Source organism: Carettochelys insculpta, chromosome 14 (assembly GCF_033958435.1).
Source record: "Carettochelys insculpta isolate YL-2023 chromosome 14, ASM3395843v1, whole genome shotgun sequence".
NCBI classification, from domain to species: domain Eukaryota; kingdom Metazoa; phylum Chordata; order Testudines; family Carettochelyidae; genus Carettochelys; species Carettochelys insculpta.
Window position 1 is genome coordinate 8,824,576 of NC_134150.1, and position 18,483 is coordinate 8,843,058.

The 18,483-nt window shown below is 47.7% G+C and overlaps 2 protein-coding genes across 7 annotated transcripts in view; one reads left to right on the forward strand and one right to left on the reverse strand.

The window, feature by feature from the left end:
• DUS2 (dihydrouridine synthase 2) overlaps positions 1-14,585 on the reverse strand; it is a 133,101-nt gene extending 118,516 nt beyond the window's left edge. For 2 of the 6 annotated variants that reach the window (XR_012647444.1, XM_075008538.1), the window contains exons 1-2: positions 14,485-14,585; positions 8,325-8,467 (exon numbers count right to left, since the gene is read on the reverse strand). Coding sequence is in view for 4 of the 6 variants with exons in the window: in XM_075008538.1 (XP_074864639.1) it covers positions 8,325-8,467; positions 14,485-14,554 (213 nt within the window). In the remaining 2 variants the exon portion in view is untranslated. Of the gene's footprint in view, positions 1-8,324; positions 8,468-14,480 lie in introns of all 6 variants that reach the window. The other 4 variants (XM_075008537.1, XM_075008535.1, XM_075008536.1 and 1 more) reach the window with 3 other exon arrangements.
• DDX28 (DEAD-box helicase 28) lies at positions 14,581-16,585 on the forward strand. Its single transcript, XM_075008534.1, has one exon. The coding sequence runs from the start codon at positions 14,653-14,655 to the stop codon at positions 16,318-16,320; it is 1,668 nt and encodes a 555-aa protein (XP_074864635.1). The 5' UTR covers positions 14,581-14,652; the 3' UTR covers positions 16,321-16,585.
• The last annotated feature ends 1,898 nt before the right edge of the window (positions 16,586-18,483 follow it).

The following is an 18,483-nucleotide window of genomic DNA, read 5'->3' on the forward strand; positions in this document are numbered from 1 at the left end:
AAAGTCTATGGAAAAAAGACTTTTTGGCTTCCCCCTTCATTATCCAGATACTGCCAACACGGGTGCGATGACTGTGTTCTCAACTGGCCATCCACTGAATGTCCCACCTCCCATCCTTGCATGTGATCCTTGAAAATAATACAGGGGCCTTGAAAAGCCTGAAGAAAGAGAAGATAAGAAAGTTTTCTCAGAAAAGAGTTGCTGATGGGGAGAGTCTTTGGCTTTCTGGTGCACTATAAGGCTTCTGTGCAACAACTGTGTTCTCAACAGGCTACCCATTGAGTGTTCCACCTCCCACCTTTGCACGCAATCCCTTACAGAGGCATGGACTGTATTCTAGAGTTAGAAGAAAGACGATAGAAAAGTCTAGAAAAAAGACTTTTTGACTTTCCCCTTCACTACACCGATATTGCCAACAGGGGTGATGGCAGTAAAATATAATACAGTGATAGCGCAAACAGGAATCTCAACTAGCTTCCCCCCCCTTGACCCCATATTTCTGAGGGGGATTAAAGTATGAAGATAGATAGCAGATACTAGCAAAAAGATTTTATAACCAAAATATAAAACCACAAGGTGTCTACAATGGACAGCAAGCTCCTGAAAATATTTTGGCGGAATGTGGTGGGGGTGCTGTGGTCTGCAGCTGCTGAAGTAGTTGAAGTAGTACCACCAACTATCTCCCCCCCAGCGGCAGCAAGCTCCAGTGGTCCCACGCTATGGGCATGGAGGGGGTGTCAGTGCGGGGCCAGCTGAAGTGGTCCACCCCGAATATCTTAGTTGCCGGGACACTTCCGCCTGGTGGCAGCAAGTCCCCGAATATCTTAGTCACCAGGAGAGACTTCCAGCCAGAACCTGCAAACCCCCCTGAATATCTTTCCAGCCCTTGCTGCCCTAAACACGTGCAATTGATGACATGGTGCTGCCTGGCAGCATGGTCAGCACCGAACAGCAGACACATCCTGTTATTGGGTTGTGGCTACCCCGTGATGTGGCAGAGGATACAAAAGACCCAGACTGTGTTTCGCCTGTGGGGGAGGGAAGGCGGTTCGTGCACAAATGTAAACCATGAGAAGAAGTTTCTCAGCGTCTTATGCAAGCACAACTCCCACAACAGCCTTACTGCCATGTGCTGCAGTGGGGCAGTGGCTGGCGCCAGGCAGTGCAGAAAAATATAACAAGTGTAGAGCCAGAACTATCTGAAGGAGTATTTGTAACAGGTAGATGTGCTCACAGAGCTAATAGCAAAGACAGAAAGACATTTCTCAGGCTCTCATACAAACATGAGCCCACAGCCAAAGGCTTGCTGCTCCTGCTTTGAAATTCACACTCTTCCTGTTACCTAATTAACTGAAGAGCAGTGGCCACAGTGGAGCAGTGAGGGGCACTGTGTGTTACACACAGGACACCTCTGGAGGCTAATAAATTCAATTTTAAGACATGGCGCTTCCACACTGGCCTTTAATTGAGCTTCTGAATTTGAGTTTGATGCTATACCTGTCAGGTGACTGCAATATTGTAATCTCGATATTAGTGCTCCCTAAATCGAGCTCATAGTATTTGCAGTGAAGACAGTCAAGTGGTAATATTGAGCTAACTGCCTTAAACTCAAATTTATCTCGTAGTGTAGATGCAGCCATAATTACATGAACGGAAATGTATCAGTAGACTAGATCAGTGACCAATCTTATCAACTATCCTACGGTAATTCTTGGTCTTGTGGTAAAAGTAACCAGGCACCTACTGCCAAGAGACTAATCGATTACTTACTAATCGTACGTTAGCCTAATCGTATTACTTAAAACAAAAGTATCAGAGGGGTAGCCGTGTTAGTCTGGATCTGTAACAGCAACGAAGGGTCCTGTGGCACCTTACAGACTAACAGAAAAGTTTTGAGCATGAGCTTTCATGAGCACAGACTCACTTCATCAGATGCTGGTCTTGGAAATCTGCAGGGCCAGGTATAAATAAGCCAGAGCAAGGGTGGGGATAACAAGGTTAGCTCAGTCAGCAAGGGTGAGGCTTACTACCAGCAGTTGATCTGGAGGTGTGAACACCAAGGGAGGGGAAGCTGCTTTTGTATTTAGCCAGCCATTCACAGTCTTTGTTGAAGCCTGAGCTGAGGGCACCGACTCCAGGTGGACTCCTCCTTAACTACAGATTAAAGTCCGCTACCCCACCCCCACCATTGGGATTGGTCCTTTCTTTTCTAGAAAAATAGTTTCATATATTGTATTAATTGTTACCGGTTACAAGGGCTATTCCACAGTCAATATAAAGGGATCTGCCAGTATTTCTATTACTAAATCAATTTTTCAGGGCTTCTAATTTGGATGTAAACCTACAGGCTGTAACTATAAAACGTGTCTCAGTCAAGGAATTAAATATATAGGTTCCTTTCCTGCAGGCTTCTGTGCTGAAAACCCAAGCTTCAAAACCCTGAACTAAAGCCCCGTCTAAAAGATATAGTGGTTGTGAATATGAGTATAACCTTTCTACACATTTGAGGAAACACACTACCATGGGATTGGTGAATACTGAGGTCTCAAACTACCTCAGGTGGAATGCTGAAATAGTTTCTAGATGCACCCTTAAGCATGACACTGCCTTGATGCTTTAGACAGAGCGGGTATTCTAGAATGAGTGGTGTCGGTGCCTGGAGCAAATGTAGGTGATGCTGCTCACACCATAAAGAGAAACTCTCCCACGTGGCAGGATAAGCACCTCTCTCACAGGTTGAGACCATTAGAACTATGAATTCTCTGAGAAGTTTCCACACCATGAGATGGAGTGACTGGAGGTCCAGGTGCAGGAGTTCCTACTTGATCAGTTCTGAGTGAACCAGTAGCCATATTGGGATGTCCACTGACCATTCCAATAGCTAAGGCTATGTCTACACTAGAGAATAAAGTCAATTTTAAGGGAGTTAGGTTGATTTTATAATGTACCTGTTCACTACAAGTATCATTAACTCGATTTTCAGGGGTCCTAAGGTCGACTTTCCTACTCCAGCTTTTTCATGAAATGGGAATGCAAGCTTTTATCAGGCTATACAGGAACATAAGAACGGCCATAGTGTGTCAGACCAAAGGTCCATCTAGCCCAGTTACCTCTCCACTAAAAGAGGATAATGCCTCATGCCCCAGAGAGAGTGAACAGAACAGGTGATCTTGAAAGTGATCCCTCTCCTGACATCCATTTCCGACCTCTGACAGAGGCTAAGAACACCATTCCTACCCATCCTGGCTAAAAGTATTGATGGAGCTAGCCTCCATGAATTTATCTAGTTCTGTTTTGAACCCTGGTAAAATCTTGGTCTTTGCAACCTCCTCTGGCAAGGAGTTCGACAGACGTACTATGCAATGTGCGAAGAAAAATTTTATTTTGTTAGTTTTAAACCTCCTACCCATTAATTTCATTTTTTTGAGATGAAGCGGCCCCATCTCTACATAATATTCAAGAAGCGAGTGTGCCATGGATTTATATAGAGGCAATAAGATCTCTGTCTGATTCTCCATCCCTTCATTAATTATTCCTAGCATTCTGTCTGCTTTTTTGATTGCTTCAGAACATTGAGTGGATGTTTTCAGAAAACTATCCACAATGACTACAAGATCTCTCTCTTGAGTGGTTATAGCTAATAATTTCATACATACAGTAAACCCTTGAAATGTGCGATTTCAAGTTGTGCTTAACTTGCTTTAATGCCAGTTAAGTGCAACTCAAAATCCTGCTTCTCCCAGCCCTGGCTCAATCCCCCCAGCCCCACACAGCCCTGGTTCAACTCCCCAGACCCCCAGCCCCACTCATCACACATGCCCAGCTTCAGCTCACCCTCCAACCCTGCACCGGTCTCTGGCTCACCACTCCTCACGCACAGCTACAGCTAAATCCCCTGGCCCCAGTGCAAACCCCCTATCCCAGTTCAAACCCCGCACCAGCTTACCACCTCAGCATGGCTCCAGCTCAAACTCCCTGGCCTGGTTCAACTCCCTACCCCGCACAGCTCCACCTCAACCACCTCCCTCTGCACATGGCTGTGGTTCAACCCCAGTCCAAGGCCCCCATGGCCCAGCTCACCACCCAAGCACAGTTTCAGCTCAACCCCTGCTCCCCATGCACGGCTCTGGCTCAACCTCCCCACCACATGTAGATCCAGCTCCACTCCACTCCCTGGCCCCAACCCACAGCCAGGATTAACCCTTCTCAACTGCCCCTCCCAACCTGAGGATTGACCTTCCAAAGGGAGCTCCAGGTGCTCCAGCTGCTTCCCTGGCAGCAGAAAGTGCCCCCCACCAGGGGAAAAGCCACCCCCCTGCCAACTTATGGAAAATTTGATTTACACAAGGGTACATGGGACTGCAATCTACACATAAATTGAGGCATTACTGTATAGCTGGGATTATTTTTTCCAATGTGCATTATTTACATTGATCAACATTAAAATTAATTTGCCATTTTGTTGCTTAATCACTTAGTTTCGTGAGATCTTTTTGAAGAGAGGTCTACTTTGTTCTTAACTATTTTGAACAGTTTAGTATCAGCAGCAAATTTTGCCATCTCACAGGAGACCCATAGGAGAGCCTCTTGGCAGAGGGAAGAGGAGCAGGCTTCAGCTTGCTTGTTCATATATGGCAATGTCTTTGTCTGCCAGAACTGAGACCTTGCATAATGGCCTGAAAGATCTGGCAGCTAAACAAACTGCTCTGAGCTCCTCTATGTGGATATGAAGAGGAATCTTTCTGTGTGTCCACTGATCCCCTGTGTGAAGGAACTCTAGGCGGATTCCCCTAAAGCAAGGGGGAAGGTTCGCTCAGCAGTTTGAGCATTGGCCTGCAAACCCCACAGTTGTGAGCTCAATCCTTGAGGAGCCCATTTAGCGATCTGGGGCAAAGAGATTAAACCAAAAAAATCTGAGGGATGGTGCTTGGTCATGCCAAGAAGGCAGAGGACTGAGCTCAATGACCTCCCAATGTCCCTTCCAGCTCAATGAGATGTATAGCTCCATTTATTTTAAAGTCCAATATGTCCATTACTAAGGTCAGACAAGGTTGAGGCATGTTGAAGAGGATACCTTTGCAGACTATGCAATAGTATAGCCACCAACACAGGGATTCATGACCTTGCTCCAGCACTGTTACTACCATGTCCAGACTGTCTTTGGGTAGACATGCTTGTAGTGGTCTTAGTCTCAGTCTGGAACACCTGTCTACATAGGTACAGGCTGCAATGTGCCCAAGGAGACTCAGGCACTTGCAGCTGTGATGGGTTACTGCATTAAATTCTAAATAAGCAGGGTCATAGTCTGGAATCTGGATTCTGGCAGGACTGTTCTTGGTTGCACCAATTTCAGCACTGCCCCTATGAACTCTATTGTCTGGCTTGGCAAGAGTGTCATAGTTGAGGAGGATCCCCAGTTTGTGAAAGGTCTCACTTACTCATCTCACTTGAGACTCCACATACTCTCTGAATTGCCACCGCAGGAGCCAGTCATTGAGGTAGGGCTGCGAAGAAAGGCCACTACCACCGACATGCATTTGGTGAACATGCACGGGGCTGTGATTAGACCAAGCAGGAGCACAATAAACTAACAGACCTTTGACCAATTACATATCTCAGGCAGAATCTGTGGGCTGCCTGAATGGCAATAAGGAACTAGATGTTTTTCATGCAGGGGGCAACATACCAATCTCCCAGATCCAAGGATTGTGCTAAGGGAGACCATGCAGTACCTCAACTTTACCGTGAATTTGCTGAGGCTATGAAAATCTAACATGATCCAGAGGCCCCTCTGCCTTCACCTTGGGGCTTAGGAAACATCAGGAATAGAAACCCTTACCCCTTAACTCCTAAGGAACCTCCTTCACTGCCCCTGTGGCAAGAAGCATCTAAACCTCTTCAATAAGGAGTTGCTCATGAGAAGGGTCTCTGAAGAGGGATGGGGAAGGGTGCTGAGAGGGAAGGAAGGAGCACAAGTAGGAGGACAGTTAGGACCCTGGAGTCCAATATTCCAAGGGACTATGCACAGTGTAAGTAGGATAAGTGAATGCGAAAACATGGGAAGGAGCCACGTTGTGCTACACTTTCCTTGGGGTACCATCAAAAACCTTTCTTGGGTCCTGATGGGGGTTTTGAGGGACTTTGATGCAAATCCTGTTAAGTAGTTAGGTGACTTGCACCTACGGTTCCTGCCCCTATGGTAGAACACTTTTTGCTTTGGGTGTGACAGTTAGTACTTCTGCTGCTGAGGCTTAAAGGGTTTTCTCTAAGTAGCCAGAGCGTACATCCCTAGAGATTGTAATGATGCCCTAGAGTCTTAGAGGTTATGAAGTCTTGAATCTCTTTGTTCAGAGAACAGTCCCATCCCCTCAAATGGGAGATCCTGCAGAGTATGCTGGAGGCCTGTGGACAGCAGCATCTTCTCAAAAGTACTCCTACAGAGACAGTTCCTGTAGCTGACTCAGCTGCTTTGAAGGAGGTCTGAAGAAAAGTTCCAGTCACGGTCTTCCCCGTCTTGAGCAGAGTAGCAAATTGCAATCTTGACTCTTCAGGGAGCCAAGATGTCCCAGGAATTCATTCTGTACCAGCTGAAGACAGCTTGTTAGTTGGATATCCTGAGGTGTAAACCCCCCAGGCACCACAGACCTTCCTACTCAACAAGTCAATGAACTTGGCCTCCTTAACCTTGGGGATGGTGCCTGTTGAACTTGGAACTCTTTCATTTGCCCTTGGAGCCCCAAGTGAGCACGGGTATGAATACAAGAATGGGAACTCGTATGTTCTAGAGAGTACATAGTACTTCCAGTTCATTTTGCTGGTGATGAGAGGAATGGAGGCCAGAGTCTGCCAAAGGGTAGTACCGGTTCTTTGGATAGTCTTAGTTAGTGGAAGGGGCACACTAGGCAGGTCTTCAAGGTAACTATGTCCACCACTGGATACATCTTCTGCCTGCAAGCCAAAATTACAGGCAATGCATTGTCACAGATCTTGGTGGGCCCTATACTTAATATACAGAGCCCTGAGGCAGATGCTTCTGGTGCTGCCTCGTATGGAGGGGATGACAATGAGGCAAGTGGGGGAATAACGTTAACATGTTCCTCTAGGCATTCTGCTTCCTGGGTTCCTCCATGCTGGCTCACAACTGCATCCCAATCAGACGTGGCTGCTGGACTATTTGGGTCTCTGCTCTGTGCCACTTTAATCTATGCCTACTGTGCCTTGATTAGGCTGACTAAGCTTCCATAAGTGAGAATCTGGAAGGCAAAGACCAATGTGATGGTGACAACCCTGAGGTGATGGTCAGTATTGTGCAAAAGAGGTCAAGAACCAATGCCAGAATCAATGTGCTGAGTACTAGAGCCTAGTGTCCCTTGAACAGAGACAGTACTGATTGAATGGTGCCAGAAAATAGCCTCTGGAAACTGGTGCTCAGGAACGCTGCCATTTCTCTGAAGTAGATAATGGTCTGTTGGGACTAGAGACACTGACTATCTCCCTACTGGTGCCTCATGACGCTGCACCGTAAGTAGTGCCAGGGAGCGGTACTGAAGTGATGGGGACCAGGAAAGATGCTGGGAATGGTGCATGTGTGAAACCAACGAGGCTGTATTATTGGTACCTCTAGATGGCACTTGTCTGTGTGGTGCCAGAGGTTTATCCTTACCATTCGAGTTCAGAGGAGCCATTAGCTTGATCAGGTCTCTGCCAGCCTCAAAACTGTGTGGCACTGAGGGTGCCTCCAAGACTTCTGCCAGGTCTGGTACCCGATAAGGAGCCACTAGTTGCCAGATTCACTATACCTGGGGGCCCCAGTCAATGGTACATGTTTTTGCTGTTTTAAAGCTGAGTCCTCCTCAGTCAGTGCCTAAGTCAGTGGCTTAGGAGAGTGCCCCTCTTTGACCTCTTATGGAGCTTAAATGGCACTGGAGATGAAGAATGGTGCTGGGGTGATATCTGCTGGTACGCTGCTAGGGATTTATGGTGCGATATGAATGCCAATCCCTTTAACATTTATGAGGATATCATTACTGAGTACTGAAAAAATGAAAATTTGTATATCTCATAGAATTTGAAGGGACCTTGTGAAGTCATTGAGTCTAATCCCCTGCCCTCACAGCAGGACCTAGCACCATCCCTAACAGACTTTTTTAAAATGCATTTTCCCCAGATCCCTAAAGAGCCCCCTCAAGGATTGAGCTCACAACTGTGTGTTTAGCAGGCTAATGCTCAAACCACCAAGCTATTCCTGTCCTGAAAGAACACTATTGTTCTTAAAATTGCCATATCATAAGAAAACAGACTCCCCATCTCCTTAGTCTTCATACCTCACAGTACACAATATCAGCACCAAAATCCAAAGCCAAAAGACGCATGGGTAGTGTTCCAACCCGCACCATGGGAGCCAAAATGTTTTTGCTTCGGAAACTGAGGGCTGGAGTGTTTACAGTCATTCCTTTTGTGGTGTATTCTGAAACAGAAAGCAAAACATATAAGGAAAAACATTTTTCTCTACCAGTCAACACGCAGAATCAAATTTGTCATCATTGTCATCACAATTCATGAGGTGGGTAAGACAAGGTGAAGGAAGGCTTTGGAATGCGTGGCCAAATAGACTGAATTAAAAGAGGAGAGTAAAAGTGACTATGTAAGGAGAATAGGACAGGAACAGGGTGGAGGGAACAAGGCAAAAGGGGTGAATCTTAGGAAGCATGAGCAAAAGGGCCTGTCCCCTTTGCAGCACACTCCCTTCCAGAGCCATCAATGAGAACAAAGATTCCTGCACGAGTTACACCATCCCACTGCTATCACCAAATACTCATAGAATCATAGAATACTAGAACTGGAAGGGAACTTGAGAGGCCATTGAGTCCAGCCCCCTGCCCCAATGGCAGGACCAAGTACTGTCTAAACCATCCCTGACAGACATCTATCTAACCTGTTCTTAAATATCTCCAGTGATGGAGATTCCACAACTTCCCTTGGCAATTTATTGCACTATTTGACCACCCTGTCAGTTAGGAACTTTTTCCTAATGTCCAACTTAAACCTCCCTTGCTGCAGTTTAAGTCCATTGCCTCTTCTTATATCCTCAGAGGCCAAAAAGAGCAAGTTTTCTCCCTCCTCCTTATGACACCCTTTTAGATACCTGAAAACCACTATCACATCGCCCCTCAATCTTCTCTTTTCCAAACTAAACGAGCCCAATTCTTTCAGCCTTTCTTCATAGGTCACATTCTCTAGACCTTTAATCATTCTTCTTCTTCTTTTCTGGATCCTCTCTAATTTCTCTACATCTTTCTTGAACTGTGGTGCCCAGAACTGGGCACAATATGCCAGCTGAGGCCTAACCAGCACAGAGTAAAGCAGAATGACTTCTTGTGTCTTGTTCACAACACACCTGTTTATGCATCTCAGAATCACATTTGCTTTTTTTTTGCAACAGCATCACACTGTTGACTCATATTGAGCTTGTGGTCCACTTTACTCCCTAGATCCCTTTCTGTTGCAGTCATTTCTAGACACTCTCTCCCCCTTCCGTATGTGGAAAACTGATTGTTCTTTCCCAAGTAGAGCACTTTGCATTTGTCCTTATTAAGCTTCACTCTGTTTACTTCAGACCATTTCTCCAATTTATCCAGAAAAACCACCATTACTGCATCAGCCAGGAATTGAACCAGGGCCTCCCACATCACAGGGGAAAATTCAACCACTGAACCACCAATGCTGCTGAACCTGTCTGTTTAAGTATCTCATTTCTCTCTACTGCTACCACACTTACAGAAGTACAGTTACTCAATTAGTTGAAGTGGAAGAGGTGTGTGGTAAATCTAAAGATTCTAACTGTGTTGATGACTCATGCTGGGGTCAGTAAGATGTCATGTGGCAGAAATTATCCTTCTGCAGTTTATTTTTATGGACTATGAAGTTATACAGAAACCCCAAAACACGAGATAAAAAAATTATTACACTTGTGAAGTCAAGCTCTCATGATTTAGAAAGTATAGGACCAGAAACGTTACTTTGACTCCTCTGAGTCAACTTTAATTACACAGTTGCATACCAATTTTTTTTTCAAAGCATTCTTGTCTCATTTAGTGTACAGGACAGACCTGCTCTAGGATGACTCAGGAGTGCGTAATGAAGCACACTGTTGTCTGTAAGAGTCCTTCTTCATTAATTATGGAATTTGAAAGGTGACTGAACTGAAGCTTGCTGGAAGAGAAGGGATAATTAAGGCAGTTGAATGCTGCCCTGATGAACTGGATTCTGTCTGCTCCAGATTTCCCATGTAATGCCAGGCAATTCATGTAAATCAAACCTTTCAGAGGTGATCACTAATAGCATGTTGCTTATTTTCTAGCTTAAGACCTTGGTATGTGATTTCCAAAAGTAATGATTACTCACAATTACAAGTGAAGTCAAAGCTGTGGACAGAGAGTGCTACATAATGCTGTTCTGTAAAACTCAGTCACAGACATCTCTGTAAAAATAAATGTATTAGTTTCCAAGGGCTATACAAACTTTACAGTGATATGAAAGAAAAATACACAAAGATACTAATAATTCTGTCTTCAGAGGAGGACAGGAGTAATGTGCAACAGTAAACAATGAGAAAATAAAATACCGAAAAACTGAGTGAAGTAGGAATCCTACCTATGGGAAAAATATTATATAAACATCTAATGAAAGACTAGCACCACTCATTTTCATGAGAGGCACTTCATTTTGCAACCTTACTAATGTTATTTCAGTTTGTGTGTGTGTGTGTGTGAGAGAGAGAAAGAAAGAGAAACAAACAGCAGACCTCAATTTATCTGACTAAAAGCTGTGAAATGGAATTCATTTGAAAGAATAATCCACACCTTTTAACTTTTAGATTGGAAAACCGCAATGCTCTCTTGCGGAGGCTGTAATCCAGCCTCACTTTCTGCCAATGTAAAAAGCATACACCAGACATTACCTATGGTGATCACAGAACACCAATTATTCAGCAATCATACTGGGCTTCCTGCACAATGCTAGGTGCAACATAAAGTACTAATTTCAAGCTCTGAAATCTCATCTTGTTTGTGTCGTCTAAACGCCCTCTTTCACAATGAGCTCTTATAGCAACTGAACTCAGATATATACCACTCCTGAGAGAATTCTGTATTAAAATAAATAAATAATTAGAAATTATTTGTGTTATTTGAAAATTGTGTAAAAATGTTGCAAGTTTTATCAATAAATAAATGTGGCGGCTAACAGTCTTGAGGAACACAGACCACTGGCTTCACAAAAGTAAGAAATCACACTTCAGGGCCCCTCACCCCAGGCACTTAGGATGTACCTGACCCCGCGGCGGGCTGGAGCTTCCCCAGAAAACCCCCGGGACCCTATCCCACCATGCCAGCTGTGGACAGGCAAGCTCAGTCCAGCAGGATACAAGTGTGTGAATGGGCTTAATGTGAGAGCATCCACGGGTGGAGAGAGCAGGTTCTGAGTGGGGCATCTAATGGCTCATAAGGAGGTCTGGGTATGGCAAGGATGTGAAAGCACAGGGGCTCATGGGCTGGGGGTAGGGGGTGTTTTGAGTGCAACAGGACTCTTCAGGAGATCCAGATGAAGGTGGCTAGGGTTCAGAGAGAGCTGGGTACTGGTAGGGAGTGGGATGCAACAGGTAATTGAGGTGATAGCCTATCTCAGTGGGTAATGCATTAGCCTTGTAAACCTCAGGTGGTGAGTTCAATTCCCTGAAGGGACCTTTCAAAGGCCTGGGATATGTTAAAATTATACATATCCCCATCAAGAAAAGGGACTGGACTTGATGACTTCTCAAGGTCCCTTCCAGCTCTCTGAGATGTGTATAGAATTGATTTATAGAATGGAAGAGGCTTGTCAGCTGCTCATTGTTGCACTGAAGTAATACTCTTAATTAGCCAGTCCATCTCTGCTTTCTTTAGAACACTCTTGCTTTCTTAACTCACCCTCTGGCCTGGCCCTGTCACACTAGGTGACCTATCTAATTAGCAACAACTCCTATTTCATAACACCTGAATGTTCTCTAACTTGCAAAGTTGCAAGTATGCCCAGAGCCAGTGGCCTAGAATAAAAACTAGGAAATATTGTTTCAACTGTTTTCAGTACCTTTAAAAATGATTTGCCTTCAGACATTGTGTGGCATACTTTTCTACATGCTCAGGGCTCGACAAAGCCCAGTAAGTCAATAAGTCCTTTCACTGACTTCAGTGAGTGCTGCATGAGGCCCCTATTGACCAAATCACTCTCTTATTTCCAACCAATTTTATTTACAAACAAGGGGCCCGTTTCTGCTACCAGATAAGTCAGTAAGAGCTCTGTATAGAGTCCTGTCAATATGCCCCAACAACCATTAGCAGTGTGCATTTACCATGTGTGAACACATCTAAAAAATACAACCCTATGGTTTTTTTTTTTTAAAAAAAGGTAGTTCTCTCCTAGTTAGAGGTGACTATGAAACCTCCTAGTTAGAAGCTAATACAGCAAGATCTGAGGATAGAGAAAAACATCATTAGTGAAGTGGAAGGGACAAAATTTTGTCTCATTGCATAAGGCAGGGAGTGACCGGAAAGTACCCGGCACATATTAGCAATGAAGGGTCCTGTGGCACCTTATAGACTAACAGAAAAGTTTTGAGCATGGCACATATCAGACACCACTGCAATCTCTGTCTCTACAAACTGTCATTATGGTGCCACACAGGGCAGCTCAATCTTTTCAAAACTGGTTCCCACTCAGCAACAACAGTTACTGTCAAGAGGCTGGTCCCAGGATGGTGCTCAAGGGCTCTTGTCTTTTGTACTGACATTTCTGAGCACCCCTTCATTATGGAGATGAGTGAGAGGGAGGAGAAAAAAAGAGGCAGACTCTACAGCAGTTATAAGAACAGGGAGAAATGAGAGCCACTGAAGCAGCCATGAAGATTGGTGTAAAACCCCAGTGGGCCAGGGGAAGGAGAAATTGTTGCTATAACATCCCTGAGCATTTGCAAGAATGGCAAAAGCCCAAGGGGAAAGGACAATCAGTTAGCCATAGAAAGAAAAGTTTGACAGGCAGTGTTTCCTCTATTTTTTTTTTATCTCCATGCATTGAAGGAATTTTGTTATGTGGAGATGATATACAACACATCACCACCCCCATTGGTGAAGGTAAATTTTATTATGCACATACACCACCTGTGGTGGGGGTACAGCTGAAGCACTTCATAGTGTGGGATTGGGGTGGGAGTGTGGTGGACCCTGGGCAGACGTTAGGGTGCAGGAGAAGACTCAGAGTGGGGTCTAGGACAGAACTATGGTGCTGGAAGAGGCTTAAGCTGGGAATTGAGGCAGCTCCTGTTTGGTGGTTGTGAGGAGGATAAACAGATGGCTCCAAGCTGCCCTGCACTCACCTGCAGGCACTGTCTCATGCAGCTCCCACTGGCCATGATTACCAGCCAATGGGAGCTGCGGTGACAGTGTCCCAGCCCTCATGGTGACACAGCTCCACCCCAGGAAGGGAAGTAAACAGCAACATGTAGAACTGCCCACCCCTCTCCCTGCTACGAAGGGATAGCATACAGGTTCTAGAATACAGGGGCTTTATGGACTGCAGCCCTTGGCCAAGAGACCCCCACCCCTTCGCCTGGGGCTTCAGCCCCGGAGGACCAGAAGATCACACCCCTCTTCTGACCTCAGCAGGGAGCTGCTGCAGCTGGGAAACAGGGGCCTCTCCCCTGGCTGTGGCAGCCCTGAGTCCCTGTGTTAGAGCTGCACAGCCACACAGCTCAGGCATAGGTGCTGGAACTAGAGGTGCTGCAGCAACCCCGGCTGGAAGTGGCTTCTGTCACACACAGGGCTTACAGACTGGTCCAGGGGCTCTCAGCACGCCCACTACAAAACTGCTCCAGCAGCCCTGGGCCTGGGGGGAACATGGATGGTGGATGGCAGCAGTGAGGCAGCCCTGTGGAGGGAGCACTGAGGGGCACAGAACCAGCCAGTGGGGATCCTGGCATGGGAAGAGGAGGACGGGAAGAGGAGCCCTGGTGAACATGGGCAGGAAGGGGGCTCTGGGGAATCGCTGGAGGGGAAGAGGAGCCCTGGTGAACATGGGCAGGAAGGGGGCTCTGGGGAATCGCTGGAGGGGAAGAGGGGCCCTGGTGGACATGGGCGGGAAGGGGGGCTCTGGAGAAACGCTGGAGGAGAAAAGGGCCCTGGTGGACATGGGGTCGGCCGTGGGGGACAGGGAAGGGCCAGGCATGAAGAGACGGTGTCTGAGAAGAGGCCACTGGGGAAGCTACGAGGACGGGGGAGCGCTGGGGCTGCAGCAGGGCACCGGGCAGTTGTGAGGAGAGCGGGTGGGGCAGGGAAAGAGCCCCGGGGCTAGCTGGGGAGGGGCAAGCAGGGCACTGGGGCACCTATGAGGGTGGGGCAGAACCGCCGGGCTCTGGGGGCACCACAGCACAACCGCCCAGTCCCGCTTACCTACCCAACGGGTTCTGCCGCCTCGCGGGGTTACTGCCGCAGCCACCTCGCCTGCCCCAGCTCCCACTGCGCATGCGCCTTATCCCACATACGTCATCGGAGGGCGCCTCCTCTCCTTTCTCCCCACGTGGGCGCGTCTCACCCAGGGCGTGGGGCAGCTGTAGCCGCCGGCATGGCGCTGAGCAAAGCTGGGGCGCTGCTGGTGGCTCCCGGGAAGCTAGTGCTGGGCGGGACCAGGACTCCCACCTTGCAGCTCACTTTGCTGCGCTGGGTGCACCTCCCTGCAGGCGGCGGCGGGCAGCCCCCGGAGAACGTGGTGCGGATTCCGCGGGTCTTGCAGTTGCGGCTAGCTCAGAAGCCGCCCAGGCGGGGCCGAGAGGTGCCGGTGGTTCCGACCCGGGCTGGGAAGTTGCTGCTCCGGAGCCGGCGACCGCACCTGAGCCAGCCTCGCTCCCTGACGTTGGGACGCTGGGAGCGGCCAGTCCTGGTTTCGGCGGGTTGGAAGAAGCGGCGCTCCCACGGGGACTACTTTCAGCTGGAGCGCTCCCAAGAGCAGGCGCCTGCCCTGGCTCTGCAACCTCCCTCAACCGCGCGGGGCGACGTTTCCTTTCAGGCGCTGGGGCTGCGGCCGGCTTTGGTGGCGGCCCTGCAGGCCCTGTCCATCACGCAGCCCACGGCAGTGCAGCGCCGCGTCATCCCCGCCCTACTGCGTGGGGGTAACGCGCTGTGTGCCGCCGAGACAGGCAGCGGCAAGACCCTGGCCTACCTTCTCCCTCTGTTCCAAAAACTCCTGTCTTGGTCCGCGCTGGGCCCGGCCTTGCTGCCCTCTCCCCGCAGCCTAGTGCTGCTGCCTTCTAGGGAGCTGGCAGAGCAGGTGCGCACTGTAGCTTCCTCCCTGGGCCGTCCCTTGGGACTACGGGTCGGGGAGATTGGTGGGGGCCGGGGCATGGCCAGTGTGAAAAACCAGCTCCACTCGGATCCTGATGTTGACTTACTGGTGGCCACGCCTGGGGCCCTGTGCAAGGCGCTGCGAAAGCGGATGGTGAAGCTGGAGAGGGTGTGTTGTCTGGTGCTAGATGAGGCTGATACCCTGCTGGACCCCACTTTTTTTGACCTCGTTGAGGAAGTGATCATGCAAGCCCCCATTGCTTACAGACCCAAAGAGGTGGCTGACAAGTGGGACACCAAAACTCAGCTATTGATTGTTGGAGCCACCTTCCCTGAAGGGCTGGGTCAGCTGCTGAGCAAGGTCACTGACTTAGGTCACTTCACCACCCTCACCAGCCAGAACTTGCACCACCTCCTGCCACATGTCCAGCAGAAGTTCATCCGCCTCAAAGGCAGTGACAAGGTATCTGAGCTACTACAGCTCATCAAAGACCATGATCTCTCTAGTGGAGCCATTCTTGTCTTTTGCAACAGTGCCAGCACAGTCAATTGGCTAGGCTACATTCTAGATGACCACAAAATCAAGCACCTGAGGATACAGGGACAAATGCCTGCAGCGATGAGAGCAGGCACTTTCACCACCTTCCAGAAGGGGCAAAGTAATGTCCTCGTTTGCACTGACTTAGCCTCCCGTGGTCTGGATACCAGCAGCGTGGATCTAGTAGTCAACTATGACTTCCCATCCACATTGCAGGACTATCTCCATCGTGTGGGGCGGGTTGGGCGTGTAGGCAGCAAGGTATCTGGTACAGTGGTTAGTTTTGTAACCCATCGTTGGGATGTTGATCTGGTGCGGAAGATAGAGACTGCAGCCCGGAGAAGGACTAGTCTGCCTGGGATGGTGTCTGCCATTAAGGAGCCTTTGCCCAAAAAAAGACTTGACTCAGGCTGACGAACAATGAAATACTAAAGTCCAAATTGGATTTAGAGTACTGATAATGACTTCTGTTGATGGCCTAAGCCCCTAAACTTAATTTTTTGAGTCGGAATAAGACTATGGGGAAAAAGGAAACAATATAATGAGAGTGTTCAAGTTACAAGTTGGGCTTGGTTAGTTACTGTCAGGTGCATTGATGCATGTCAATATGAAGTGCTACTCCATGATTTTCTAAATCTAAATGGATGTAATGAACCCAACAACTAATAAATATTTCCTCTTTTTAGTAAGGTCTGCATTGCATTTGTTCTGTTCCTGAAGTCTTGTAATTTTTATTTCAGTGTAGGACACTAGATGATAGCCTTGATTTGTTATAGTCTTGAATATAGTACAGGATTGTCAGTGCATAATGACAATATCCCCCATTATCTTCAAGTAGGCATTGATTATTAGATGCCACTTAAAAGTTGCAGAAGTATCAATTACTTTTTTTGGAGTGTTGATATACTTCCTTTGAATGTGTGATTTCATGGGTGAAGGTGTTTTGGCTTGACTGTGGAAATAAAGTCCTGTTTCACCACAGAATAGGTGAGACCTACATATGCAAAAGTGCTATGCAGTGCTAGCACTGGAAGTTTCTCTGCCCCTCAGCTGAGCTGTGGAGTGGCAAGGGTAGGAGTGGGGTGAGGGACATGATTTCCATCCTATTCACATCTCACATCTGGAGGCTTCACAACAGCACAACGCATCAAAATAGTTTGGCACTCTCTTCACCTCCCCATCCCCCCTTCTCCAGGGACTGCAGGGCTGTTAGGTCCCCTATGTTCCCTCCCCTGTGAGTTTCCTCCCTCTCTGGCTGGGCTTGCTGAAGCTCCTGGTGCACAATGCAGCTTCAGGGCTTAACCCCTTCTTGGCCACACTAGCCATGGGGACAAGAGGGAGCTGGGTTATGTTTGTGGCCAGCAGGAGCCTAGCGGTGTTAGCTGCTGCTTGATGCTGCAGGCAGGAAGGAACAAGCTGATTCCAGCCATGGGGTGGGGCAGGGAAGGATAGAAGAGAAGAGAAGCTCTGCAAAGACAGTGGTAATGGCATTCTTATTCCTCTCCTCACTCCAGTGCAACTGGAAACAGCTTTCGTCCCGTCTCCACACACCTCCATGTTCCCTCTAATTTTTCCCACCCCTGGGCAGAATAAATGTTATGTTTACTGAGTCATGTGCAGATGTACACCAGCAGCAGAAAGGTGCTGTGGTCCCATGACTAATTATGTGGGTGGCACCTGAATCTCTCCTGAGTAGGTGCCCAAGCACTCTGCTTACAGGGAACACTGCTGACCAGTGCCAAAATTGTGACCACATGTGCTCACCCATATGTCTCAGTTGGATGCAGCACCAGGTACCAAGAGAGGTGGGTCTAACCTGGAGGCCCAGCCAGGAATTGGGGATAAAGCATTGGGCAGGGAGGGTTCAGTCAGTTGGTCTCCCCTGTCACCCCCAACACCCTTCATGTAAGAGAGGTGTGTGTGTGGGTGTGTGTGAGAGAGAGAGAGAGACTCACCGGCCAACCAATGGACTGACTGACTTTTCCCTGTGTGAATCCTACAGCCTTAAAGGTAAGAGAGTAAATAAAAAGAATCTTATCTATGAAATACTTTCTTTTTAGCGGAGGCTGAGTTGATTTTAATTTGAACTTTTGTACTGCAGAGTTTTGATTGACTGTTGTTCAACTTCTGTGAATATGAGTAATTTTAGGAAGTGTTCCATGTTCATCATAGGGAAACATGGTCACCTTAACCATCAGAAGAGTGAGAGTCTGGAATAGCCTTCTCGGAAGACTTGTGGCGGTATGCACTTAGCTTGTTTTGAGAGAGATGGAAGTGGCTTGTGATGGTGGGTGGCACCCCAGAGTTTCTTTCTGGCTCATGTCTGATCCTATAATCCCATGCTTCAGAGCTTCAGCCAGTCACTTTTGTGCTGTTGTCATCACAATTCTTTTAAGTATCAGATGGCCATGGCTGGACACAAGATGAGGTGACCTGGTGCAGGGAGTTCATGGTGAGCATTCACTCTTAGATGTCTGACTGGGTTTGCTTGCATGCTTAGGATCTGATTTGATGGTTGTAGGTGGAGTTGGAAAATTAGCTTGGCAGTGATCTAGGGGTGTATGGCGGCCGGGGGAG